This window comes from Barbus barbus (genome assembly GCF_936440315.1).
Source record: "Barbus barbus genome assembly, chromosome: 12".
NCBI classification, from domain to species: domain Eukaryota; kingdom Metazoa; phylum Chordata; class Actinopteri; order Cypriniformes; family Cyprinidae; genus Barbus; species Barbus barbus.
The window spans coordinates 29,788,257-29,811,714 of NC_136740.1; the positions used below are offsets into that span (position 1 = coordinate 29,788,257).

General features: G+C 35.3%; 1 protein-coding gene across 4 annotated transcripts in view; it reads right to left on the bottom strand.

Annotated features, from left to right (window-relative positions):
• znf385d (zinc finger protein 385D) overlaps nucleotides 1–23,458 on the bottom strand; it is a 71,700-nt gene that overhangs the window by 16,087 nt on the left and 32,155 nt on the right. For all 4 annotated transcript variants that reach the window (XM_079429677.1, XM_079429679.1, XM_079429678.1 and 1 more), the window contains 2 exons: nucleotides 16,669–16,776; nucleotides 8,618–8,789 (listed from right to left, as the gene is read on the bottom strand). In XM_079429677.1, coding sequence (XP_079285803.1) covers nucleotides 8,618–8,789; nucleotides 16,669–16,776 — 280 coding nt within the window. The remainder of the gene's footprint in view (nucleotides 1–8,617; nucleotides 8,790–16,668; nucleotides 16,777–23,458) is intronic.

Sequence of the window (23,458 nt, forward strand, 5' to 3'; positions counted from 1 at the left end):
TTGGTCTTATGAAGTATTCTAATTGATTGAGAGTGAATTGTTGGGTTTTTGTTAAATGTGAGCCTAAATCATCACAATTAAAAGAACCAAAGACTTAAACTACTTCAGTCTGTGTGCATTGGGTTTATTTAATACACGAGTTTCACAATTTTAGTTGAATTACTGAAATAAATGAACTTTTCCACGACATTCTAATTTATTGAGATGCTCCTGTGTACACACACACATACATAAACTGAATTTTATTTAATTTTTTTACTTGCCATTTTCATTTAGTTTAAGTAACGTGATGTGCTATGATAAGTAAAAATGAAATAAAAAAAAATAAAAACTATAGATATATTTTAAAAACTAATACAAATTAAAAAGACTGTTAATAATGAAAAATGCTATTATTAGATCTAATATTAGTTTGGTGAACTTCACAAAAAGATTGAGAATTTATTTATTTTATTTATGTAAAAAATCATAAACTACATTCTGTCTGATAAAATGATAGAAATTAGTTTGAAATCAACATAACTTTCCAAAATATTAATTAAAAATATTAATATTACAAATTTCTTTTATTAAATATAATTATTAATTACAATAAATAATAATTAAATAATAAAATAAAATGAAAAATAATTTGATAATTAAATCATGCCAATTATGAAATAATATACATCTCATTTTCTCAAGTAACGCAATAAAGAATGATGTACAACCCAAAGAAAGAGAGCTGCTCATTCCATCAGCTCCTCTCCGGTCCCACCGATGTGCCCAAATGCTCTGCCAATCTCTGCTCTTTAATTACGGGGGCAGTAATAAGTGCACCCTCGTTATTATACCAACTAATCAGAAAGTTCAGCATGTTTTGATCCTGAGGTTCTGTACACTTTCAGAGGATGTGTAATAGTGCCTCCTACCATAAAACAGTGAAAACAGAAAGACAGAAAATACCCTCATTGGTGGAAAAAGAGTTAAATAACAGTAAAGACATTTATAAGATTCTATTTCATATAAACACTGTTCTTTTGAACTTTCATCAAATATTTCTGAAAACAGAATTACAATTATTACAGTTTTCAACATGTATAATAATCCGAAATGTTTCTTGAGCAGCAAATCAGTTTATAAGAATGATTTCTGAAGGATCATGTGACACTGAAGTCTGGAGAAATGATGCTGAAAATTCAGCTTTGCATCACAGGAATAAATTACATTTTACAATATATTTATTCAAACAGAAACCAGTACTTTTAAATTGCAATCATATTTTAAACTTTTACTGTATTTTTGATCAAATAAATGCAGCCTTGGTGAGCAGAAGAGACTTCAAGCTTCTAGTTCTGTCTTGGCAGAATCATCATCATCTCTAGCAGGCTATAAGTGTGTGTTTGTAAGGCTTTTTTCCAGTTCAGTGCCTGATGAAGGGCTGAGCGCTGCAGACAGTGAAGATGCTGGGAAAGGATATCAGGTTTGCTGATGACTGAACAGATGGAGTTTGCAAATCTCTCTCTTCTCAAAATCATTTTTTATTGCCCTTTGTGTATTTTTTTCCCCTATAACTTCCCCTATATTAGTTTATACTATTTATACTGACTGTAAGGCAGTCCTTACTTGTTTGGTGATGCAGAAATTACTTCACCTTTAACTATCAACTCTGTCTGTCTGATGTTTCTTATAAAATGTCTCAGGGGGAATAAAAATGAAAGCAAATGAGCCATGACGTAAGAGTATAATGCTATGAAATGAATTATTTGATGAAAAATGGTTTTGTCTATGTTGAGATGTCTGACTTTTGATGACTAACTTTGGTATCTTGGCAAATCTGAACCCTTTGGTATCTTGGCAAATCTGAACCAGGGTTAATATAGTTGGCTAAAACTAAAACCATACAAAACATTTTCAGGGCTTGTAATAAACTTTTTAATTCATTAAAATCAGAAAATATTAATAAAAACTATAATCAGGGTTTCTGAAGGTTTTATTATGTTAAATGTAAGCCTTTTTAAAGACCTTTTAAGTCAATAAAAATAAAAGCTTAAGGCATAAATCTGTTTGCTCCCAACCACTGGAAATAACTGGTCACACTGCAAAAATCTAATGTTGTGCCTTAGTATTTTTGTCTTGTTTGCTTGTGTAAATGTCTAAAGATTTTTAAATCAAGATAAATGAAGCAAAATGCTAAAATGATTTATTCACCATTGACAGATGTTTATTCTTGCTTTAAACAAACTCAATTAACTTTGCTCAGTTTCTCAGAAAACAAGACTTCATATCTTCATTTTGCATCTTAGGTAAATGTATCTTGATTTAAGGATGTTTAGAAATTAGCATTGGAAAACAAGACAATTTTTTAGCAATGCATGCAACATTTTTTTCTGTCTGATTACGACCTTTTTAAGACTTTTAGAAGGCCTATATCTCAACCATACTATATCTGAACACAGTCGGAGACAGTGTTGAGATCTCTTCTAAAAACTGACACATGTAAGACCCCATGGCTTTTTTTCTCAGGAGAAACGTCTGAGCAGCATCAGATTTGCAGGTGATATTTCACGCAGCGTACGGTTTTAGAGACCCGAGAGCTCCGTAATCCAGCCCTGAAGCACGTGAAAGCGTCTCCTCTTCTCTCTTCCCTGACTCGTGTTTTCTGCCCGCATTGTGCAGCTGTCTGAGCTGGCGTCCCTCCCCTGACAATCTGCTCTTTAATAGCTAATATCAGGGTACATTTCCTGCGGCACTGGACTGGAACAGAGAGATGGAGGCGACTCTGTCACACACACTCACTCACGCATGCACACGGCTGCTGACTCATCTCCTCATCTACAGCGGCTCTCTCTCGGCCCTCTGCCCATCTCGGGCATCACATCAAAGGACCGTACTCTCTCTCTGCCTCAGATAGCGGCCATTTGTGCTGCTGCTGTCTCACTGATTAGATGTCATTTTCAGCTCTGACAATTTCTTACTTTTGTTCCATTTTTTTAAATTTGTACACGTCTGTGGCACCGCTAGATCTGGAGGTGCTGTATTGTCTTTTTTCTAGCCTCAAATGTTTTAGATGCACCAGGGAAAAGAAAGTAAGCCAGCTTTCACTTTCAATAATGGTTCACTTCAATACTACTACTAAAAATGTAAAGCATGTTTCCAGGTACAAAATGTACATCTAAACAAAACATGCCCTGCAGCCTATGCATGCAAACACAGGACAGCATTGTATATGCATGCAAGTTTTGTCTTTTGTTGCTTCCCAAAGTTTTAAAGTATTCATTTTTGTGAAGTACTAAGTACTATTTTTAATAATAATTTAATGTTTGTTTATATAAATGTTTAATAAAATAACAATGTAAATATTTAATATAAATAATATATAATATTGATATATATATATATAAAATTATGCAATATATTATATGTGTGTGTGTGTGTGCATAAATATTATATGCTATACTGTTATATACTATTCATAAAACATATTTATATACTGTTTATATAATATCATAAAGTGTAAATTATACAATATACAGTCAAACCAAAAATTATTCAGACACCAGATATAATTTTTTATTTTATTTTTTACTAGTGGATGCAGGGCACTATAATTCAGTTATGTAAGTGAGGAAACCAAAATAAAGTAAACTGTGACATATTATACCCAAAAATTATTAATATAGTGGACTACCAGTAAAACTTATAAACAATTTGGGATCAAATTTATTCAGACACTTTGACCTGAGCATGTTTTGCTCAAGTGTTTTTTCTTTAATTGCTAATGCAAACTTTTTGCACCACAGACTGAACAAAATTAAGCATTGCTTGCTAATTGGTTGACCTAAATTGGTATCATCTAATTGTGTACTTAAATTTAACAGCTGACAGCTATTCAACCGAACTCATTACATAGATTTCTATCAAAGTTATCTGACATTATCAAGATCAATTTGTTCTGACACAGTTTATCTCTGAGGTCTTGTCATATTACCATTTTCTAAACTATAGTGAATAAACTGTGATAATTTGAGAAACGTTGAAGGTGTCTGAATAAATTTTGGTTTTACTGTATATAAAGTATATAATATACAATATAAAATTAGCAAAATACATATTAATATCACTATTTTTTTTTTTTTTTATTTATATAGTACACAAAAATTAAATATAAATAAACTGATTTTGGTTATTTTACAGGACACATTTTGATCCTTATAAAGAAAACTTCAAATTAATTATTAAATCAAAAAAATCTAATTAAAAATACCATCACCAACATATGAGTAGCCTATCTCTGCCATAGAGTATTGCATATATTTTTCACATGGTCCGAAGCAATTTCCATCCTGAAGTTTAGTATGACCAATACAGATAAGCCCCAAGCTAAGAAATCCACTAAGAATGCAGTGACATCGAGGTGGAAGATAACAAATACCACCAAAGTATGTAGTCAAATGCATACATATTCTCTTCCCACACATAATTCACTTCCCAGCACTGACAAATGACTGTTATTTAATAAGAAAAAAAAAGAAAACCTTAAATTAAACGCATTAAACAGTCACTCCAAAAGAGCAGACTATCTCGCACGCTGCTATCTGCTCTCTGAAGCCGCCCTATTAGTGTCTGAGCCTCTGCTATTCATTACATGCGGCAAATAAACTCTAGATAATGCAGCTTTCAGCCGCCCCCACAATTCATCTCTCTGACATCTACGCACATTAATATTCATTACCGAGTGGCATTTTGACAAACAAACGCCCAGCTCGCCGCAAACGCTGGGAACGGGAGAGAAGTGGTCAGGTGTGATGCTGCGTTCAGTATGATGTGGCATGATTTATCGGGAGGTTTCTGGCCCTGCGTGATCATGTACTCAACTGGGTCACGGTGCCCTTCTTTATTCTTTATTAATGCAAACAATACACCGGCTCGATTAGTTTTCTGATAACGGCAGAGGTAGGTCACCGATCCGTGCGTTTCCATTCCAGAGATACAAAAGGGGAAATTGACTAAAATGAATTGCATCTGGTGATGATAGCGCCATTTATTTGCATCTGTGGTGCATCTGTTGTTTTAGCACCGTTCGCTAAAGAAATTATGCAAATTGCACAGTGCAAATGTACACAAAAGACCTGTGGTAAATGTGATGCGCATGGTGCAAAACCCAATTTTGAGTCCTAAAGGGTGCAGGATGCAGCACACTATCACGATCTAACGTACTTAATGTGAATGCACAGCATCACTCCACAAAAGCACCCGCTTTATGAATAAGGTGCAATCAATAATGTGTCTCATTTACATAGAAAGGAGGCGTGTTTGCATGGGAAAGAATAAAAATTGCTTAATTGAAATGCAGCTTATTCTTATTTTAGCACATTTAGTGCCTGGTTAACCTGGATTGCCAAAAAGAAGATGCATATAGTTGCAATTAAATAAAGTATTGCAAAAGATAAATCTGTACTTCCTCCAAGGAATAGTTCACCCCAAAATAAAAATTTGCTTTGAATGTATTCTCCCTCAGGCCATCCTAGTTGTAGATGAGTTTGTTACTTCATCAGATTTGGAAAAATGTAGCGTTCCATCACTTGCTCACCAGTGGATCCTCTGCAGTGAATGGGTGCCGTCAGAGAGAGTCCAAACAGCTGATAATAACATCACAATAATCCACACCACTCAGAATGATAATTCAGAATGATGTGTGTTTGTAAGAAACAAATCCAACATTGACATGTCAAATCATTTAGCTTCTGGCTAAATTATGAGTCCATAATCCATAACCAGGAGAGAAATATGCACAGATCAAGCGGAGTTTACAGGCAACACCAGCTATAAACAAATATGTGGGTGTATTTTGATGTGAGAGGAAAACAGGAGATGGAATTTTTCACTGGAGGAAGTGCCATTATGGATTATGGACTCGTATTTTGACCAATTTGAAGTCTAAAGCGGCTTATTGATGGATTTGTTTCTTATAAACACAACTTTTGGCTTCACAGGATGTTAATGGAAAAAGAGCCAGATGTGTTGCAAAATAATTGCTACCAAGAATTTTTTTTTGTTTATTTTAAATGCATTGGGGTTCTTTTTGCAATTAAATACAGCTTTGTCTTTTGCAGTATTTTCTTTAATTGAAAGATTGCATGCAAAACCATCGCAACTGTTTAGTAAACTCACCCCAAAGGGTTGACAAGAACAACTTCTGGTGACAGAAATGTGTTGTTATGAACTGCACGATGCACAGAGAACACAAACTGCTGATGCTAGTGCATTGTTTGTGTTTATGTGTTTGGTGTTGCATCTACGAGTCCACACAAACTGCATTACCTCTGGCTCATAGTGATGAGCCACTGCTTTATAAGACAATAACGGCTTGTGAAGGAGCGTCTCTCTGACTGCAGGCTACACTTTTGCCTTAAAATACCACAAATTAGATTACACCAAGTGTTTGAGCACAAATAGACATTTTGATTGGGCGAGCTTGACTGCTGGGCCTAAACAAGCAGAACAAAAAAGAGTGAAGTAAATTATTGGTTCCAGAACAGGTTCCAGACGTGTGTTGAGTGCACCTAATTCCACAATGTGCTTACGTACACAATTTTGTGCCATGAGACTCCAGAAACCTGATCCAGCTGTAATCCTGCAGAGAATACAGCCAACCCCTGGATCGCTAACAAACACACACGGGAGGATGCTGTTTGCTTTGAACCATCTGAAACGGCACTACGAGTCAAATTGAACCACCAGAGCAATATATAACTTCACTGTACTGCGGAAGAACATCAAGTTCAGGACAGGTCAATGAAAACCAGAACCTGAAGTGGGCGTCATGCTATTTTCCACTGGTGCACATGAATATGAAGTACTGTGCTGCTGCAATAGCGACACAATTACTGCAAAACGCTTGCCTAGGACTCAAATTATGGCCTTTAAGCCCATTCTTGGAACATATTTCTTGTTTCCAGTTCAGAGAGAGATCTTTGTGACAGAAATAGAAGAGGAGGTCAAGTCTGGTCCAGGGAAATCCGATGAATGTTTCTTCTGTAGCACAAAATGGCAATAAATTGCATAACTCTTTGCGAGTGCAAAACTTGCAGATGATATCTGTGTGTTCTGGGTGGTTTCTTAAGTCTTCATGATACATTTAGTATCAAGAAACCCCTTCAGACAACAAAACCCTCAGTTACAATATCAAGTGTTCTACCAACCGGCTGCTAGTCTTTACATATGGATCAATGTAAAAGTGTGGTCACATTTATAGTTGCTTGATGAAATTTTGTGAGCAAAATACAATTCCAGTGGCAATTTGTTCTATCAAGAATTTCGTCTGATGCACTTGCCTGTGCAAAGAAATCTCCCTATGCAATAACATTTCAGATTTAAGGTTAGTGACTCTGACACATGAATTTGCAACACAGACCAATTCGCTTGTCAAGCCTGACGTCACACGCCATTGTTTCCAGGTACAAATTTTCAGTTGCCAAAAAAAACAACAAATGCTGCTGATATACACTCACGATGTGCTTTAATACTAAAGAAAAATCATGATCCTAACCCTGATCTTCATACTAAAATCTCAGAAGGCCAGACAGTGATTTTCATCTTTTATGATCATTAAAATATTTTAAAATATTTGCCATTTTATTGTCCACCAATCTTTGAAAAAAACAAAACAAAAACTGTTAAAACTTAAAAAGAGTTTTGTTTACTTTCACTGTTTAGGTTTTTTTTTTAACATATTTATTTAGAGTGGATTTGTTTGCTAGCTAGTAGAATAGCTATGGATGTTTGATTTGTTATTTGTTCCTGTATCATTCATTTTGTCCCATCCAGTTGTGCTTTCCGTCACTTGTGAAGTTTCAGCAAGCAACAGTAACTGTGACCACACATTTCTGTTTTTTTGCCATTTTATTGTCATTTTATTTATTTTAATTAGTTTTGTTTACATGCATTGTGTTTGCATTATTTTATTAACTATATAAATCATAATTTTGACTCTGAAGACAGAGGTTCTTTTGTTGAGGTTGCATGCAAAACTAATGCAACTGTTGCAACAGCTTTCTTTCACCTGTTTTATCTCGTTTTATTTGCATGCATTATATGTCTATAGTATTTTATTAACTATATAAATAAATTTACCTCCAATAATATGCAGGTTATTTTGATGCAAAATTGCTGCAACAGCTTTCTTTCACCTGCAAAGTTTCGCCGAACAAAAGTTACTGTGACATTTTTTTATTTAGTTTTGCTTACATGCATTGTGTTCGCAGTATTTTTTAACAACATCAATTATTTTGTCTCCAATAAGATAAGTTCTTATGCTGAGATTGCTTACAAAATTGTTGCAACACCTTCTTTCCACTCATCGAAATTTCATCAAGCAACAGTAAATGTGACCACACTTTAACTCTATGAAATGTTTTGCCATTTTTCCACATCATTTTATCATCTGCCCAATCTCTAAAAAAATAAACATACACTTCAAAAAGAATCAAGACACTGCTCTTTGTACCATACATGTCTGTTGCAAACGGTTCAAGATGAGCTGCACTAACTCTTCGGTTTTGGGGGTTTATTCAAGCAAGCATGAGCAGCCATAACAGCAATGCTTGTAAGCATGAGATAACGTCTCTTCTCTTACCTTTTCTGTCAGTGTTGCTGGCCGCTGTGGAGGGAGAGAGGCTTCTAGGCGGCTCCTTGTTGGTATTTTCCCTGGTGACCAGGGAACTCTTGTGTTTGAGGCATTTCGGAGCGTCCAAGGATTTCAGCTTCTTGGCGTGTTTGGTGCCTTTGTAGTGGGCCAATGCCTGGCTCTAGGAAACACAAAACGGGCCAACCCGTGGAGAGGGCCAGCCCGGACCAGGTGTTAGCAACATCAGACAGGGGTGAAGGAGCTCTGAGCCATGAGCAAACAAGCTGCTCGACGCAGCACTGCAATGTGGCATGCTCGCATTTTATCGACATCAAACCACCCATCTGTGAGGGTGAAGGTGACATGACGCCCATCTTCAGTGCAGCCCAGTAAAATGGGGCTCTCAGTATGAGAAAGCCTGCTTGCTCGTGAATCTCACATTGTTCAGCGTCTTTGTGCTTCACCTGTACGTATAGAATGTCTGGATCTGCTCCAAAATCTAATGAGCTGCCTACATATGCAGCATTTTAAGGCACCGTAGGCGTACAGCACAATGAAAAGGACAACTTTCCAATTTTTCTATGTGAAAAATGTGAAGCTAAAAATGGTTTGATAATTTTGAGAAGGAAATGAAAAAAGTATAAATGCTATAGAGATGAGAAACTGTTGTATTTCAATATAATATTAATTATACTGCTTGGCAAACGTCATTAAGAAGGTGAGTGGGTTCGGATAATTCCAAAAATGTTGCATAAAAATATTTATTTTAAAATTTTACATTTTTACATTTTAAAATTGTTGAATATTTAAATAATTATATATATATATAAATATATATAATTATATTACATATTATATAATATAAAGTATTCTTAAAATAATACTAAATCATTAAAAATATTGTATGCTTTTTAATTACATTTATTATTTTCAGTGACAAAATATCACAAAAAAGAAATTACACTAAACCAAAGCCTACATTACATAATGAAATTATGATGATTAAACTTTTAGTTTAAATTAATCATAGATATATTAATATATTAAATGTATTAAATACATTACCATTATATATTAATTATATAAAACAAATGTGCTAAACAAGTTTCTGTTTTGTTTGTAGCTTCACTAATCAATTCCAACACAGGGTACCAACATATATGTTAACATTCATTAATGTATTAATTAAAATCATTAATTAGAAAGTTTAATGACACTAAATTTGTCTGTTTTTACTCAAGGCTTTCATTTGCAATATTCCAAGCCAGCATTGCATGTATTCTTCACAGAGAAAGCAATCCCATTGTGGAAAAAAATCACTGAAGCAATTCAATACCAGCTTCTTCATTTTATGCCTATTCAATGTTTTATCTGCCATTGCCATTATAATAGTAATGTCTTCTGTAAATCAATAAATATTGATTCCTTGTGATAAATTTTGTGATTTAGCATACTTAATTGCATCAGTCAAACGGCACAGTCTTCTGTGAATAAGGTGCAACCCATAATGAGCTTAATTTACATATAAAGGAGACGTGTTTGTGCTGGAAAGAATGACAATGACTTCAATTAAACATTCACAGCGTTCACATTTAGTGCCTGCTTAAACTGGAATGATTAACTAATCAGCATATCATGTAATTAATTTGACTATCAATTTCGGCTGATTGACAGCGCTACTTCTGATTCATTCATTATTACGGCTTATATAATTAAATAATTGACTATTTTACCCAATATTAAAGTATCTTATGCTTATTTATGTATTAAATTACAACCTCAGGAGCTTAATTGAGTCTCCTCACTGGAATCATTTGATTACGGTGGTTTGATTTCAGTCAGGATGTTCCCTTAGAAGGCAGCTCCCTAGGCAGTGTACAGCAAGCAGCTCACTAGGTTTTGGCCTAGTCTCTTTGAGTAATGGTGTGGAATAAAGAGTCTGACAGAGAAGAAAAGAATGGCCTCTCCCAGTCGTCCGTGTGTCAGGTTATTATCCCGTATGACACAGACCCATACATAAAACTTCCAGCTCATCGTGGCTGACTTGGTGGGAAACAAATCTTTTCATATCCGTGGGCACAATGTAGGAAGCTTCAAACGCTCTGTGCCATTTGCTTTCACCTTCAAACCAGATTTATTACGGCTCAATTGGACCGTGCCATTCGCAACGTCTTTCAATTGCCCTTGTTTACCTCAGCGCTAACTCCTGGACGCCTGTCTGACTTTGCAAGCAGCAATGCAGGATACTATCAAGAGATGGCCAAACGCTTCTTTGATTAAATAAGGCAGACTTCGCTGGTGCAAAAACAAGGTGGGCACGTGAGTAACAAAGACATAGATGCTAGGGTCCAGAACTACATATTAAATCAATAAATAAATAGATCAATCGATCAATCAATAAACGGTACATTAATGATAACATGTAAATAAATTATATTAAATTATTCTTATAATAAAGGTCCAGAATTATATTTTTGCCACTAAGTTAAAAATAAATTAAACAATAATACATAAAAAATATAACAAATGCTACAAATAAAACATAAATAAAAAATAAATAATAAAATTAAGTGATAATACATAAGAAATAAGAAATAAACATAAAAGTTACAATATTTATAAAAGAAATATTATTTTGATTTTTTTTAAGTAATATTATTAATAATGCATAATTATATAAATTATTATATATTTATTACTTGCCATAAAACTGTGTTTTGCATTATTTTGCAATGGCAAGTAGGTTAGAAACAATAAATCAAATTAAACAATAATTAAAAAATTATAAATATAAAAAGTCACAATTATTTAATTCAACTTAATAATTATATTTCAAAATATTATAAATTGTCTATAACTGTAAAAAAAAAGTGTGTGTATGTATATATAAATAAATAATATACACACACACATACATATATTTTGCATAGTTTTTCAATGGTAAGTTAGAAAAAAGAAATGGAAAAATTCAATAAATAAAAAAAGCTACAATAATTACAAATAATTATAGTTACATTTAATTTAATAATAACATTTACAATTTTTATACATTATGCATACTTATAAGAAATGTATTACTGGCCATAAACTGTATTTTGCATTATTTTCTCCTAGCATACAGATGACATTCCATCTCCCATATGAGCTATAGTCTCTTGGTAAAACTGCTGTTTACCTGCCAAAGCTGATTTTTACTCACATTTGGTGTTTGGTGCGTGTTCAGTTCAGGCCTTGCTTTCATACTCACTTTCCTTTCACGACTTATTTCTTCACAATACCAGCCTGCTTGCCAGAGAGGTAATTTTGTAAAGACATTAAGGGCAGATATACCTTTATGAAAAGCAATAAGACGTCATGACGAATCAGACTCCTTTTGATATATTGTATTTGTACAAATATCCGTGCGGGATATGGATCCTAATCATATAGATTTATATCACGGGGTTTGTAAGTAACACATAATTTGAGCGGGATAGTGTTATGAAAATGGCTTTAACAGCAAGATGAATGGGATGTTTCCTGACACCTTCCAGCTATTCGTTCCATTGGCCAATCACAGGGGAGAATGCAGTGACACAGATAAATGTCATGTGCAATCTGAGCCGCAATCAACCATTCATTAAACGCATGACACGGAAGAGCTGCCACTGTGATGGCCGAGAGTGGACGCCCGACGAGGAGGAAGTCAGTCCTGCCCCGTGAGCCTTTAACTAAGGTGGGCACCTGCAATGGGACGCTGTTAAATGACGCTATCTATCAATCATGGGAAAAGCAAATTAGAGCCGCAGTCTGTGTTTGGCAGGCAAAGAGCAAAGCACTTCAAGAACTAACTAGGTTTTCTCTCCCTTGCCATTATTTACTGTATTTATAATTCATACGCCCAGAAGAATCCATAACCAAGTGTCTCCTATTTATGTGAGTAACAAACACAGAAGCTAGGGGCTAATTTACATTTATGCCAGTAAGTTTGAAATTGATATTTAAGTAATTAAAAACAATTAATAGTAATTATAAAATATTATAATGATAATTCGTCGTAAAAATTAAAATAAAATGTGAGTAACGTGAGTAACAAAGACCAAGTTACTAGTCCAGACAAAACTTTTGGGCAGTAAGTTAGAAAAAAATAAAATGAAATAATGTTAAATAATAAATTAATAAAAATATAAAATAAATATAAAATTGTACAATATTTATAAATAATAAATCTAAAACAAATTAATATTATAAATAATTGTACAAATTACAAATAAATAAATAAACAAACAAACAAATAATAAAAAAACAAGCATGTGAATAACAAAGCCACAAATGCTAAAGTCCAGAACTAACTTTTTGGTACAGTAATTATAATTATAATTATAAACAATAAATATAAAAATCTCAAAAAACAAACAAACAAAAAACATGTGTGCGAAGTATTCTAAGGTCCAGAACGTTTTAGCAGTAAGTTAAGGGGAAAAAATAAAAACTAATATTAAACAATAAATAAATAAAAATATTTAAAAAGGTAATAATTATAAAGACAACTGTAAATAATTATAAATAAAAATATTAGAAATATTAAAAATTATAAATAATAAAAAAAAAAAAAAAGAAAAAAAAAAAGCATGACAGAGAAGCTGCCCCTGTGATGGTCAAGCCTTTAACTAAGATGGGCACCAGCAATGGGACACAGTTAAATGACACATTTTTGGCAGACAAAGAGCAAAAGCACTTCAAGAACTAACTAGGTTTTCTCTCCTCCACCATTATAAAATGTATCTATAATTCATACGCCCAGAAGAATCCATAACCAAGCGTCTCATATTCAAATAGACCTGTGGCGATATATGAAAACCTAATATCATTTTCAAAAGTCGCCCAGAACGCCTGGCTGGACTCTGTAACTCTCCAGAAGCCATTTAATTTTTGAAAATGTGCCGCATAAAGGATTCCCGGGCTCAGATTGGAGCGGATTGGAAGCTGGAGCACAAACGACCAATAATAATGAGGTTTTGCTGAGCATACGGCGTGATTTGAATGTATAATCTCTCCCAGATGCTCTCTGTGATTGGCTGCTGGAGAGCTACAGGGCGTGTGATTGGTCAACAGCAGCCCCTCCCACTAATTCTGTCACACGGTCATGACGGATGTGCATAATGAGCTGTGATTGCCATGCGATAGGCCTCGGTCCTGCGGATATTACAGCTTAATATCTTACAGTGACGCTGTAAATGAGCACCTAATAGAGCGGATATGGGCAGTGCTGTTTTTAAATAATCCTATTTGGACTAAATATCTCGGATGAAAGCGTGGCACACAGGAAGAAGTTCTCCTGAATGGAAAATGACAAGGGATGGATGAAGGACGGAAGATAAAATTGTCCTCTAGGCCAGGGTTCGGCAAGTAAGATTGGCATCGGGCCAAAAGAAATTTCACCACTAGATGGTGGGCCAGAACATTGTCAAAAGATAATTTAAGATATTAATTGATTAAAAATGCAACCAGAATTGCCTGTGACTGACTGGGTATTTTGTAACTGTTAGTGAGCTGTTACTCTGTGTAAAATCCTACGACAGTCATTAACAAAAAGCCACATTTGTGTGGCGGTGTCCAATCAGCAGTGGCGGCGCTAGGGCGGGGCTTGACGGGGCTATAGCCCCATCAGAAAATTGCTTAGCCCCGGCACAGCCTCCCCAAGGATTTCCAAATGATTTTCATATTTTTTTAACTCTCGGTGTCACTCTCATTAACATTGAAAAATAAACATAAAAAAAAAAAGTGCCTAATATGTGGCCTATAAACAATTGATATTATGGGGGAGGGGTCAAGCAACTCAAGCAAGCAACGCGCAAACTGTGCGCAAGAGTTATGCCGGTGAACGTCAGTCAATTCACTATTGAGAAAGTGAAAGTAAAAAAAAAACTGACGGCTAATGCTGCATTATCGGCGCATATACTCTCTGAGACAACGAGGGATGAATATACTCTAACATATCCTGATAACTGTATATAATTGTCTTAAATTATTCCCTTAATATTTCTCTTGTGGCTCATATAGTGAAAAACATGAGAAGAAACGTATTTTGCGTAATACAGGTTGTTTTTGAAAAACATGAAATAAAGCTGCTCTGAATTTTCATTGATGACTGCAGTGTTAATAATAATAATTATAGGCCTATAATTCATTGTATAAATTAATAGACTTGTTTTAAAAAATCTTTTTAAAAACAGTTTCAATGAGGAGTAAGCTATAGCCTATTTTATTATCCTCACAGCACATCATGCGGTGATGCGCTATAAAATTATTGTGGGGCAATAATTTCATGTCATTTCTTAATAAAAGTACTCTAATAATAATAATAGGCCTAATAATAAGAAGAATGTAACAGGCCAACATTAATTGGAAATGCTAAATCCTCTTAATATTGCCAATTTTTGATGCGTATCTCTGGCTATCATCGACACATGATATCATGCAAATCAGCACAGGGAGGTTATCACCCGCAATGTGTACCCGTGTGGAAATAGTTTTATGAATTATAAAAAAAAAAAAAAATTCTCTCTTTTCTATATTCGTTCATAAATTATATTACTTTGTAAGTGTCATATTTGGCAGTTGGCATTAGTATATTACTAATAACAGTTTGAGAAAAAAAAGTCAGCTGTCAGCTGAAAATATTCAGAAGGAACAAATAAATTCCTTGAGAAATATAACATCCCACTCATGTCCACTGCAGTCATCATAGCCTTCAAGCTATTTAACATGAATTCTTGCTAAATATGCAGTTATATTACGGGTCGTTGGCATGAATTGTACTCATGATGGTGGTGGAGCGCTCTTGGAGCGAGTGAAAACCACGACTCTCCGACTTTTTAAAAATCCACTCCTCGCTCCAGTCAAAATCACACCGCTCCACTCACATACTCTGATTGTGAGTAACTGTTGCTGTCATGACAGATCTATTTCAGAACCAGCCGCTATCAAAATAATCTGGCTACGGGTGTGGGCCAGATATTATTGCTGGCCCACGGGCCGCCTGTTGCCGACCACTGCTCTAGGCCATTTCAAAGTCATCCTCAATGAATCGGATGTGTCAGTGGATGATCTATAGTCTGAGCCTAATAGATGGCTGGAAGTATGACGATATATAATGTATGACAGTAGAAATGGATCAAATGTATGGGCAGGACCTTCTTATACACAGTGCATTGACAGATCTTTGTATGTTGGGCTGGGTAAAGATATCGATTCCCAAAACGAATGACTTTGGTTCTTTATAGTGAATCAAAAACACACAGTGTGGTCTGATTCCTGAAGCGAATGACTCTTATGAACTGGTCCTTTTTAGCAAATTAAACACATACAGTGTGACCAATGTAAACCAAATCACAAACAAATGACTCTGATAAACTGCTTCTTTTTAGTGAATCAAACACATGAAACCACCTCCAGTGTAGACCGATTCACAAAACAAATGATTCTTATGCAACAGCTTGTTTAATGAATGGTTATGGTAAAAAAAAAAAAACAGTTTGAATCAAAACATTGTCCTGTAAAATTTACAGCATTAGCAATGAGAGAAAATGTATTTCTTTAAGCAAAATGTACATTATAACTGCAATATAGGCTACCAAAAATAATCAGAATCAAATTGAGCATTTGTGAATCAACTTGCAATCAGCTCTACTTTTCAGTTGTGTTTATTCATATATTTCATGAAAATAAGCATCATGCTTAGTGAGTAAATAATGACAAAAATTTCACTTTTGAAAACTATTACATGAAGTTTCATAAACTGATGCAGTGCAGATGAAAATTATAATTTTAGTAAAACTAACATAAAATCAAAGTCATGTGTGGATGGTAATATTTATTATATTAAAAAAAGTCAAACAGGCGTGCACATCCCAACCACCCAGATCGGGCTCAGGTGCAGGACAACTGAACAAAGAAAAAGGAGAGAAGTCCGCACACTGTATTTATTATATTACCTTGACTGCATTGGATAATTAGATTTGTACTTTTCTCCAGTGGATTTAGGTTAGAATATCAGGGTTACAGTGAAGAGAACTCACCTGCGAGTTAAACCTCAGCTGGCACACGCCGCACGAGACAGCTTTCCTTTTAGAGGAGCACGAAGCGCTGAACGTGTGATGCAAAACAGCTTTCTGAACCGGGTCCATCTGAGGAGAGGAGAGAGAACGAAAAAGCAGTTTTATTAGCCTCATTCACCCCAGCGGCACGCTGAATGTCAACTCTGTTACCCATCGGATGGCATGATAAAAACGTCGCCCCCGGCGGCTTCACCAGAAACACGACTTGTGGTTGCGCAGTCTGGAACACGTTAAAGGCCAACGATTTTCACAAACATGCTCTTCAATCAAACACAGCAGGGGAAGAGGAGGGGAAAACAAACTCCACCGAGGATTTCATGAGAACCCGAATCAAAATTATACACTCAGAAAGGTCTGCTGCTACAACAGCGTGCATCTCGTATGAGCAACAGATCAGCATTGGGAAGACTAAGTAGATTAAAAGTGCATATATATATATATATCTCAACAGGACTAAAAGTACCACCAAACATTGTCCCTTTTTTTGGTAAATAAATAATAAAAATGTTACTAAAATATTATATATAATGTTTTTCTTTAGTATTTACTTAAAAAAATAATAAAAACTACAATAAATATTAAGGAATCTTACGAATCCCATTCCTAGTATCTCCTATGCTGTTTATTCATCGATTTATATTAGTCACAATCAGTCTAATGTCAAAATGAGGCACAGTGAAGCAGGATATGACATCGTCGGGGTGGTCTTCGGTGTGCTGAGAGCATCTCGGTCTTCGATGAGCTTGTGAAATAACACTGATGCTCTCAGCCACCGCCTGCTGCCTTCATTTGTCCATCTATCAGATAAGCGTCCGCCTCATGCCTCTGTCTCCTCAGACTGATTTACAGGCTCTCTCTCCTCTGATGTCTGTTCTATGATGGTTCAACAACTTGAACCTGCTGCAGACAGATGTCAGCCCAGCCGCCGGTGTTACACAAGCAGAAAATCACTTTCGATTCACAATCGTCTTCTGCGGTCAGCTGTAGATGAGGCTCCTAAATCAATTCCACTTTAAGCCCCGACAAGTGACATGCAGTTTAGAAACCTGATACGCTCTTCTTTATTAGATCACATCAGGCCAATCAGTCGCAGTAAGTTATGGTCTGATGTCAATTTCGTACGAATCCGTGCCATATTGGTACCACATGTACGTGTTTGAAATGAGCATGAAAAACAGCTAAAACGTTACATAATATAATTGCAGCATAACTCTAAAAAGAGGACGAGATGGCACTTAAAAACAGCAGGATGGGTGCAGGTTTTGGAGAACATCCAGCTGGCCAACAGGGGGCTGCAGGGAAATCGAAGGACTCGGAGGAGGACGTGCGAACAACACGGGAAGTGAGTGAGAAAAAGAGCAGAGAGAGAAGAAACAGAGATAAACCATCTGTGCGGCAATGACCTCGCGCTCCAAACACGCCGGGTTCAGCAAGGAAACGCTGCTTCTCATTCAAAGCGTTTTCATGCACAATAAAAACCTGATAACCATCAAAAACAACTCATTAGAAAAGCTCAACAACTCAAGAACAACCGTAATAACCTCGCTTACATGATGTGTTGAAATCGCCAGGGTTTTCTAGGATTTGTGCGTCAAAGCAAAAACATGCACAATCAATAACAGGGTTTATGAAGGTCTAATTTAAGACTTTAAAAGACCTTTTTAAGACCAAATAAAGAAAATTAAGGAATAAATTTAATGGATGACTATATGTCAATATGGCCTCTAAATGTAAATGTCTTGTATTAGCAACGCTTCATAGTTTGAAAATGCAATTTTTAACAGATCTCCTATACTTTTTAATTAATTTTCCAGAAAACAGCGTGAATAGCTCTGCTCCCAACCACTAGAATGTGGAAATAACTTATACTGTACCTTTCCGATCACAGTGCTTGATTCAAGGATGCTTGGATATTTTTATCATAAAACAAGACACAAATATTGAGAAAGAAACTTATTTTTGCAGTTATGCAACTTTTAATGCCGTGACTTTATAAATTTAAGACTTTATGCTCTGATTTGAATTTGAATTTATTAAGGGAAAGCCCCTTGAGATGCTTGATCTCATTTTCAAGGGGGACCCAACGATTTAAGCCTTAATTTGTGGAACAGAAGAATTTTTAAGACCTTTTTAAGACCAGCAGAAACCCTGCTAGAACAATAGTAAGAGCAAGATAAAACTCATTCACATGACTTCATACATCATTGGTGCCTGAAACATTATTATGGAAAAGCTGTTTATGAACAACATGCAGAATAGCACCAAGAACATGCATTAAATTCACAATGTTATGGAAGTAATAAAAGAGAAAATTAAGAGGCAGAGCAAGTTTGGTAAAGATTTACGAAAAAACAAATTTTTTAAAATTTTGAATAAAATGCTAAAATTATGCACAATAAAACCAAAAGCATGCATTAAAGTTGCAATGTAAGAGTCGTAAAAAACTCTTCGTAAAAAATTACCAAGAAATCGTTTTTGATTTTTGTACATGAATAGATCATATGCAATAAAATCAAGAACATGCATTAAAGTTGCAGTGTAACGGAAGTAGAGAAGGGAAATTTGTTTAAGAGATGGAGCAAGTTTATGAAAAGATTAAGAAGAAACTCTTTTTTTACAATTTTGAATGACATGGTTTTATTGTGCAAGATTTAAGCAAGGATGTGCATTAAAGTTGCAATGTAATGGAAGTAGTGAAAGTTGTTTCACGGACAGAGCATGTTTACAAAAAGATTACGAAGAAACCTTTTAATTTTGAAAAGCATGCTTAAATCATGCACAACACAACCAAGAATGTCTTTTGTGATGTAATGGAAGTAGTGAAGGGAAATTTGTTTAAGAGGCAGAGCAAGATTGAAAAAATATTACAAAGAAAATTTTGAATAACATGTATAAATAAGAACATGAATACAAGTCACAATGTAATGGAAGAATAATTTATTTTGTACTTTAACATACAGCAGAGTGTAACAAATTATCGAAAAAGAAATAAAGGATGGGGATTTCCGTCCATCAGTCATTGATTAGATGGAGACAGATCTGAATGCGAGCTTGCAGTCAAGAACTCAACAAAAATGTTTTTTAAAATGAAATGGATGGATGAATCATGCACAATATGATAAACAATATGCATTTTGAAAACAGATATGGTGAATTTCTATTTCTTGCTAACTAAATGGAAATAGAATTTTGACTTGTTGACTTGTGCAATGTGAAATGTCCAAACCAGAAACGGTAACATCAGAGGTCTATCATAATCAATGAATCCGCCTAATCTTAAAGTGCCAAATGTGAAACATATTCAGTTGATGATTAAATTTCAGTATATCGTTTCCATACAGGGACCTTTTAAGACAAACTACTGATTAAATGGGCATAAAAGCTTTACTTCTACGACTTCGAGATGTCTTGAGTAAAAAGCACTTGTTGTTTTTCTAAACTTCCAACAGCATTCTGATGTATATAATATTCATGTTCAAATGCCCAAATCTGTTTTTGTTTTTGTTTTCCTGAAGTGGAACCTTCAAAAAAAACTCCAGGATGTCAAGATAGTCAGAGTTGTCTTATATCAGCCTCCCGCTGCCCACTGACAGACGCAAGACGTTTCCTGACGTGCAGCATCATAATGCAATGCAAACATGTCAGTGTGCGAGTGTGAACCTCCCACGGTGCTGCACTTCCTCTTCCTCCTTACGAGACTGTCTCCTCTCATTCATGCAAACACTGTGTGTAACACACGTTTGAGCACCGTCCTGCCACGACTGCAGGATAGGAGCTGACAGCTGACGGGACGCCACCTCTGCTGCCCTCAGCGACGGCGGTTCACGTCACCGTGACTGACACGTCTGTGACGGAAATCAATGACAGAGGATTTCATAAACAAGAAATAAACAAGCAAATATCTACTTTAACTAGGCGTATGCATCTTGTGGTTGAAAGCAAATTGATTTGATGCTATTTAAAAATACATATATATTTTGTTTCGCAAATTTGGAATGTCTTTAGAAAGATTCTTAAAGGGATAATTCACAGAAAAATCTGACAATTTACTCATCCTGGTATGGTATAAAATATATCTTTAAAGGGGTGGTTGATTGCAATTTCACTTTTTTAACGTTAGTTAGTGTGTAATGTTGCTGATTGAGCATACACAATATCTGTTACGACGCTGAAAGTTCAATGCAAACAGAGATATCATCTTTAAAAATTCTGGCAGTTTAATACCTACAAAAACGGCTCGTAGGGACTACAACGAGTTACTTCCCAAGTCCGATACATCACGAACCCAGACAAACCCTGCCCCCGGGAACACGCAACGAAGGGGGCGCGGCCATAGAAAAGAGGAAGAAATAAAAAAACTAGGGGTGCATGTAAAAATCTATTCATATATGAATCGCAATTCTGTCTTCTAACAACTTTAATTAGGATAAAACTGTATATTAAAAGCTAGCAGACGCAGTAACACTTACTAATAACAGCGTATCTAAAAGTATGAACCGACAACAATAAAAAAAATGACATACCATTAAGAGCCATGCTTGCACGTGCTTTCACTAATATCCTCTGCGTCTCATTCGGGCTCAAATTGATGAGCAATATAGACGATGACATTGTGTACAATACAAGGGGAGCACATGCAGTTGAGCTGAGGTGCGGGACGTTTAGACGCGCACTAGAGGCTGTTTAGCCAATCATAACACACCGGACCAGCTAACCAATCAGAGCCCATCGTGTATTTCTGAGGGAGGGGCTTCATAGAACCAGGAAATAATCGAGGCGTTTATCAGAGAAGGGACAGAGCGGTGTGGAATAAAGTTCGTTAAAAAACGAAGCATGAACACGTTTGACTGCACGCCATAAACACAATCAAGCCTAGAAAAAAAACAATCAACCACCCCTTTAAAAAATGTTTCTTTTTTTAACTCGTCCTTTAAGATTTTTTTTTCTAATGAAAAAATAATATAATAAAGACAAACTACACTGCTGTTCAAAACGTTGTTTGTTTGTTTTTAAATTAATACTTTTTTCATTAAGCATTCATTAAAATGGGGACAGCAAAATGCATTTATAGTGTTAGAAATAGTTTTGATTTCTTTTTAAAATGCTGCTCTTTTGAACGCTCTATTCATCAAAGAATCCTGAGAAAAATGTATCACGGTTTCCACAAAAAAATATAAAGCAGCACAACTTTTTGCAAGTATGATAATAATCCAAAAAGTTTCTTGAGCAGCAAATCAGCATTTTAGAATAATTTCTGAAGGATCATGTGACACTGAAGACGGAAGTAATGATGCTGAAAATACAACATAGAATCACAATAATAAATTACATTTTCAAACCTATTCTAATAGAAAGCAGCTATTTTAAATTGTAATAATATTTCACAATTTTACTGTTTTTACTGTATTTTTCATCAAATAAATGCAGCCTTGGTGAGCAGAAGAGACTTTCAAAAAAAATCCCTATACTTTTAAACAGTAGTGTACGTGTATAGTGTATATAGAATTTTAGCAGGTAAAATAGATTTTATTTTTTAATTTAAAACAAGTAATTAATTATTCAAAAAGGCCTATTGTAAGAATTATAGGGTTCCATTGGCAGGATTGGTAATCAACACATGAATCAGCTACATGACTCCTAAACCACAAAAAATAAATCAGCCTTGTCTTGCTTTTATGAATGCATCTATTGGACGAGCCTTTCTAAGGGATCCCCCCTGGTGGTAAACAGATCAGCACAACTTGCAAAGTGTTTATTCTGTAGAAACAAAGCATGAGAGAAAACATAGACCGCGTTTTGATGACGAATCCAGCCGCGGCCAACACCAGCCACGCTTACCATTAACTAAAGTGGGATAAATGACCTGTCAGAAGCAATACCAGCCCTTATGTTTTTCCCAATTACACGCCCACGCGTGTGAATCCCAGTCCCTGTCTATTGATTTTAACTGCCGAAATTTGCAATTCAGATCGGGATGAGGAGGCCAGGCCAGGATGATGAACAGCACGATCTCCCCCGTGTTGATAAACACATGTAACATTATCCCGCAGTCGGCCGCGGCGTGGAAGTGTGAGTAGGAATCATCCACCCGTGAGACCCAGATAACATCCAAACAAATCTGAGGGAAACATTAAATATCGAACTGCTTATCTGACTTATTGCACCCATAATGATGAGTTATGGCATGTGCCAGAGGGCTGTAGCAAAAGAGAATTGAAATTAAATAAATATAAATCACAGCTCTCAAAGTGGAACATTAGGAAAAGCCTTAGAGAATGAAACAATGTCTGGGTTGACCAGACATCACGTTGTTCTCGGGACAGTTTCTTACACTTGGCACTTACTAGTACACAGAATAACCAAAAGAAAAATCACAAATGAGATATTCTGAATGCATATTAAAATGTTTTCCCCTCGATAGATTATATAAAATAAAATGGAGAGAATATATCTTCTAAATAAAAAAATTAAAAAACATCTCTCATTTGCCACCAAAGTCTGCCATTAATAGTCAGATCTCAGCATGAACTCAAACATTTCTCATCAAATCTCCTAACATCAAATAATCTGAGCTGCTAAACATGTATTATTTATATTCATACCATGTGTCAACCATTGTAAAATAACATGTTTAGAGTCAGCTATGTATTGGACTTAGAACCGCATTTTAAACTGACTCAAATTGGATGTACAAAAGTATTTGTTATGGATGCTTAAAAGTGCAAGCGCACACACACATACACAAAATCTG